General features: G+C 37.5%; 1 protein-coding gene across 1 annotated transcript in view; it reads left to right on the forward strand.

Moving 5' to 3' along the window:
* MELK (maternal embryonic leucine zipper kinase) overlaps positions 1 to 6,483 on the forward strand; it is an 85,831-nt gene that overhangs the window by 13,524 nt on the left and 65,824 nt on the right. Inside the window, exons 4-6 of the mRNA XM_012802298.2 lie at positions 688 to 831; positions 2,287 to 2,355; positions 5,466 to 5,558. Coding sequence (XP_012657752.1) covers positions 688 to 831; positions 2,287 to 2,355; positions 5,466 to 5,558 — 306 coding nt within the window. The remainder of the gene's footprint in view (positions 1 to 687; positions 832 to 2,286; positions 2,356 to 5,465; positions 5,559 to 6,483) is intronic.

The following is a 6,483-nucleotide window of genomic DNA, read 5'->3' on the forward strand; positions in this document are numbered from 1 at the left end:
TTTTTTTTTTTTTTGAGACAGAGTCTCACTTTGTTGCCCTGGGTAGAGTGCTATGGGGTCATCGCTCACAGCAATCTCAAACTCCTGGGCACAAGAGATCCTCTTGCCTCATCCTCCCAAGTAGCTAGGGATTATAGGCATGAGCCATCATACCCAGTTAGTTTTTCTGTTTTTAGTAGAGACAAGGTCTCACTCTTGCTTAGTCTGGCCTTGAACTCCTGAGCTGAAGTAATCCACCTGCCTTGACCTCATAGACTGTTAGGATTATAGGTGTGAGCCATGGTTGAAAACCACTAGTCTCTGGAATGGAGAAACAATAATTATTGCTGGGATTTGTAATTTTAGGTAATTATATTAAATACAAGTACACTAAGATGTGAATGGGTACTTTGCTATAAAAATATAAAACCCTGAGTGAGCTTTTAAAAATCACAGTGGTAGTTGGTTTTACTTCTACTTATTGGTTATAAAACTGCTTGAGGAAAGAGTTACTGTTCTCATTCCTGGAATAATTTTTGGCTTGTTTGATCCTGAGAGTGTACTTTTGAATATGCCTCACTCAGTTCCCTTGCCTATAAAGTCAAATTAATAATATCTCTGCATTAAGAATAATTTTTTATTTTAAATTCTCATGAGGTGATATTTGTAAGTCGTAACAGTTTCTGCGTGATTCTTTTGCCCTTAAAGTACTGCCCTGGAGGAGAGCTGTTTGACTATATAATTTCCCAGGATCGCCTGTCAGAAGAGGAAACCCGAGTTGTCTTCCGTCAGATAGTATCTGCGGTTGCTTATGTGCACAGTCAGGGCTATGCTCACAGGGACCTCAAACCGGTAAGTAAACTACATCACATTTAGATGCTTACCCAAGGGTTCAATACCATTTACCTGTCATTTTAGGTTTCTAAATGTTTTTCTGTTTAGGGGTATATCTTAGCTTTGCTTTTTTGATTGTTGTGATTCCAGTCAGAATCCTTCATGTTGCTTTTTTTCTCCTTTACCTTTGACTGTTGGCAGCCTTTATGGATGGACTTATTAGTGTTTGATTTATTTGTCAATTATGTGTAAGATTTGTCTTGTAATCAGGATTTTATCTCTAGAAGAGTATTGAGTATTTTCTTTGAGTATATTGTGTACTTGAGCATTTTCCATTCAGTGCTATTTTCCTAACTCCATCTTCCTTTAATTTAATATTTATTTATTTATTTATTTATTGAGACAGAGTCTCACTATGTCACCCTTGGTAGAGTGCCATGGCATCACAGCTCACAGCAACCTCAAATTCTTGGGCTTAGCGATTCTCTTGCCTCAGCCTCCCAAGTAGCTGGGAATTACAGGCACCTGCCACAAGACTGGGCTATTTTTTGTTGCAGTTGTCATTGTTGTTTAGCTGGCCTGGGCTGGGTTTGAACCTGCCAGCCTTACTGTATGTGGCTGGCACTGTAACCACTGCTATGGGCACTGAGCTTATTTTTTATTTTTATTTTTTTTTGAGACAGAGTCTCACTTGGTCACCCTTGGTAGAGTAGTGGGGCATCTTAGTTCACAGCCACCTCAAACTCTTGGATTCAAGTGATTCTCTTACCTCAGCCTCCCAAGTAGCTGGTACTACAGGTGCCCCCCACAATGCCCAGCTATTTTTTAGAGATGGGGTTTTGCTCTGGCTCAGGCTGGTTTTGAATGTGTAAGCTCAGGCAATCTACCTACCTCAGCCTCCCAAGTGCTGGGATTATAGGTGTGAGCCACCATGCCTGGCCTGTTCCTTTTATTTTAATTCCATTATTTCTCAGAAGGGACACTTCAATGTAATCAACAGACTCTACTTTTTAAGGGAAGAATTAAAGTGTGGATACCCTTTAAGTCTGTAGGCTCTGACTATTGTGAATATGGACTTAAATATTACTTGATACCCAGTTAGGGACTTACAATTAAGCTGAGAAAATACCCTTTTCTGTCTGTTTTTACCCAACTCTTTGAATTGAGCTCACTCTTTTGGTTTAGACTTGATTTTGGCACAAATTGTATTTGCTTGTAGTTTAACCTGAGAGCACAAAGGAGAAAATGGTTTATGCTAGTGTATGTTCAGGGAAATTGTTAGAGTTATCAACATTCTTCCTCTTTCCTCTTCTGTATTTCTTGTCATTTCATTAGTTTTTAGTGATTTTTTTACTCTGTTATACCCAGGGTTTTAAATGTAAGTAACCTTAAATCATTTTTAGAAATGACTTAGAGGTAGGATTTGATATAGGAAGTCATTGTACAGTTATAAAAATATTTTTGTTTTTCCAGGAAAATTTATTGTTTGATGAATATCATAAATTAAAGCTGATTGACTTCGGTTTGTGTGCAAAACCTAAGGTAAGTACAGAAATAAAAATGTATTATTGGCTTGGTGCCTGTGGCTCAAATGGCTAAGGTGGCCGGTTCGAATCCAGCCCGGCCCAACAAACAACAATGCTGGCTGCAACCAAAAAATAGCTGGACGTTGTGGTGGGCACCTGTGGTCCCAGCTACTTGGGAGGCTAAGGCAGGAGACTCACTTGAGCCCAGGAGTTGGAGGTTGCTGTGAGCTGTGATTGCCACGGCACTCTACCCAGGGGGACAGCTTGAGGCTCTGTCTCCAAAAAAAAAAAGAAAGTATTTTTTTGGTAAATGCATCTCTTAGTGTGTTATCTTGTACTGATTTCTTCTTAGTCTTTATTTAACCTGATTACATTCATTGAAAAGTGTTAAATTTCATTGCTGGCATCAGTTATTTTTTAAGTTATCTAGATGATTCTAATATATAACCAAGATTGAGAGCCACTGCTCTAGTACTAGAGTTGGCCTTGCTAAAGACTCCATGAGCTGTGATAAATATTTTAGTGCAAATGTCCTTATGGTAAAATGATTTTTTTCCTTCTGGCTAAATACCTAGTGATGGGATTTTGGGGTTAAATGGAAGGTCTACTTTTAAGTATTGAGGGTTCTCCATACTTCTTTCCAAAGAGATTTTATTAATTGGCAGTCCCACCAACAGCGTACAAGTGTTTCCTTCTCTCCACAACCATGTTAGTATCTGTGGCTTTGGGGCTTTGTGAGAGGAGCTTTTCTTACTAGAGTTAGGTGATACCTCAAAGTAGTTTTGATTTGCATTTCTCTGATGGTTAGGGATGATGAGCTTTTTTTCCACGTGTTTGTTGGCCATTCATCTTTCTTCTTCAGAGAGGGTTCTGTTCATGTTTTTTGTCCAATGATAAATGTTTGCTCTTTTCTTGTTGATTAGTTTGAATTCTCTGTAGATTCTGGTTTTCAGCCCCAGATTAGTAACGGGCAAATATCTTTTCCCATTCTGAAGGTTGTCTATTTGCTTTAATTGTTGTGTCTTTAGCTATGTGGAAACCTTTTAGCTTGATTAAGTCCCATTTATTTATTTTTGTTGTTGCTATGATTGTCAAATCTTTTTACCATAAGAACATTTGCACTAGAATGTTTATCACAGCTCAAGTCACAATTGCCCAGATGTGCTATCAACCCAAGTGCCCATCAACCCATGAATCAATTAATAAACTGTGGTATACGTATACCATGGAATACTATTCAGCCATAAATACTTTACATCTTTTGTATTAACCTGAACATTCTCCTTAGTAAAGTATCACAAGAAAGGAAAAGTGAGTATCTAGTGTACTCAATACTAATATGAAACCAATATATAAATAATTACATGTCCACATGAGAGAAAAACATAATTTAATGCAAGTGTGGGGGGGGAAGGGGGAAAGAAAAAAAAAGGGGGAGGAAGAAGGGGGATTGGCAAGCTCTCTACTAATGGGCATAATGAGGGGTATATGGCCTACCTCCTGGGTGAAGGGCTTAAGTACAACTTGGACTTTACCTAGCAAACACAAACAATGTAACCTAATCATCTATACCCTCACATTAATCTGAAATAAAAAATAAAGAAACTAAAGACCCAATGGGTATATTATGAGAGAACTTGCAGTGAGTAAAGACCCCATGGGTATAACTATGGAAGAATTTGCAGTGCGGAGGTGACATGAGGCCATTGCAGCAGGAATGCTGAATAATACACAGGCTTGCAGTTTGAGTATGTTACGACCAGATGATGTCTTTGTTTATTTAGATTTGAGTTGAAATTTAATGTAAGTCTATTATTTGTTTTCTAAATGGTTACATAACAGTTAGTTACATTTCTAGAAATAATCCCCTTTTCTTGTAAAAGAAGGAAAACATCCATATGCCCTTCTAAATTTATATTATTAATTATTTCCTTAATTTGTAGTCCATAGTTAAGTACTGGTGGTTTCCAGTATAACTTCTCTTTGAGGTGACTTTGAACTTTCCAGCTCTGCTGTCTGTAGCAGATCTCCTGTGTGGCTACCTGTTGGAGGCTTCCTCTTGAGTTCTCTAATGATAGTACTCACAATCTCTAAAATGAGATGTCTACACTCATTAAGAATGTTGAAATTGCACATTTGTCTCAGCCCTTTGTAGTCCCATGATTATTTCCTGCCCCAATCAGCATTAGTCAGGTGCAGAGGGAAGCATATTTTGCCCCTTGGGCTGAATGTCTGACTTTTTCTGATTCTCTTCTCTCTCCCTTGGCTCTTTAGAGATTATCAGTGGAGCCTTTTGTCTGGGAACCAAATGTGAGAAGGCAGTTATTTGTGGTTTTTTTTGTTTGTTTGTTTATTTGTTTGTTTTTTGTTTTTATTTTATGTTTTTGACATAAAGAGAAAACATACTTTGAACAGATAAACTTGTTTAAGTCATGTTCTCCACAGGAGGCAGTGGAGAAAGTTTGTGGCAGACTCCATGAGCCTTTGTGCCTGCCACAGATTCAACCAACACAGACACCATCTAAGAAAGATGGGGGTGGCCTGGGAGAGGCTTACTTTAGCCTTCTGCTGAGGAACTCACTCTTAGGCATGTTGTTTCAGTTGTAAATGAAATCTTCACAACTTCACAAGTCCTTTGCCAGCTGTAAAACTTTATATAGGTGTTGGGCAGTAGCTTCATTTTCATTATATCTTGATATTTTTGGGGGGAGGGCAGAGAAGGATAAGCAGATTTTCTCATTTTAACAGATCTGGAAGCAAAGGGAGTGATTTGTTTTATAACTTAGTCTAGAAAACAGATTCTCAAAGCACTATTCTTTGTACCAGATTGTTCTTTTTTTCTTTTTTTTTTTTCACTCTAAGGAAAAAGAAGCTCTTCTATATTTGTAAAGACTTGACTGAGTTAAAGGGAAGAATATTTGTGCCAAGTTGTAGTGGTGCTGGAAATCCAAAGAAGCTGAGACCATACATGTGTGCACAGTTTGGGGTTGGTTGCCCAAGTCCCTTATTATTTGGGGATAGTTCTTCATCTCGTTTCTCTTTGCTTTTGCTCAAAGAATGTTTATCAAGGTTTAATTCTCTTAAGAATTGTAATTATTAAATGTTTCATTTTTATCATATTGACAGGGTGACAAAGATTACCATCTACAGACATGCTGTGGAAGTCTTGCTTATGCAGCACCTGAATTAATACAAGGGAAATCATATCTTGGGTCAGAGGTAATTATTCCTTGATTAATCCTGTATAGAATTAACATATATTTATTGGTGACCTGTAGTGAGTCAGGCACTGTGCATTGAGGGTGTTACAATGAAATAAGAAATAATCTTGTTAATGAAAGAGTTTAGTCTATTTGGAGAGTAAGATATGTAAACTAATAAATGGAGTGAATAATTAATAATAAGCCTAATAACACATAATATATTTCTGAAGAAGGAATATATTTCTGGTGTCCGTGTTGTGGTTGCTTTTGTATTAAACAGGACCTACTTTGGATTGATTAGTCTGGCTGGGTATAGTGTAAGACCAGGTTTGCAGGTTCAGTTTCAGAGATGCTAATTAGCACAGAGAAAACCTCTGCCTATTCATAGCTGATTCTGAGGCCAACAGTTCTTTGTAGGAGTCCAGGGTTGAAGGGCCTGGGCTTTGCCTGTTTTACACTTGTTAGCTCAAGCTAGTCAGCTCCTCCCATTCTCTGGAGTACTAGTTTTGCTGATGTTAGAATCATAAGGTAAGAAGCTGCCAGAAGCTCAGGAAGTGCAATGTTGAACAGAGTTCTTATTTCAGGACATCTTCAGACCTTTAATAGGCTTTTAATATTACAGAGTGATCCTTTGGAAAGTGAGTATCACGGGAAGTTGCTGCTCCCGATTTTATTTGCTATGAAATCCACTTTTTATTTGGCATCTTTTGGAATTAGTGTTCTGTAGGAGAAGCTTACTTTGTAACATGAAAAGATGGGAACTCACTTGTTTTTGGTGACTTTTTATTTTGATATAATTCCAAACTGAAAGAATAGTACAAAAATAGAATGAAGAAATTTAGTATATCTTTTACTCAAATTCACAGTCGTTTACATTTTTCCATATTTGCTTTATCATTCTCACTCTATTATATATAAATATATATTATAATTTTGAATCA

This window comes from Otolemur garnettii, unplaced genomic scaffold, assembly GCF_000181295.1.
Source record: "Otolemur garnettii isolate 467f Iridium unplaced genomic scaffold, OtoGar3 scaffold00014, whole genome shotgun sequence".
NCBI lineage: Eukaryota > Metazoa > Chordata > Mammalia > Primates > Galagidae > Otolemur > Otolemur garnettii.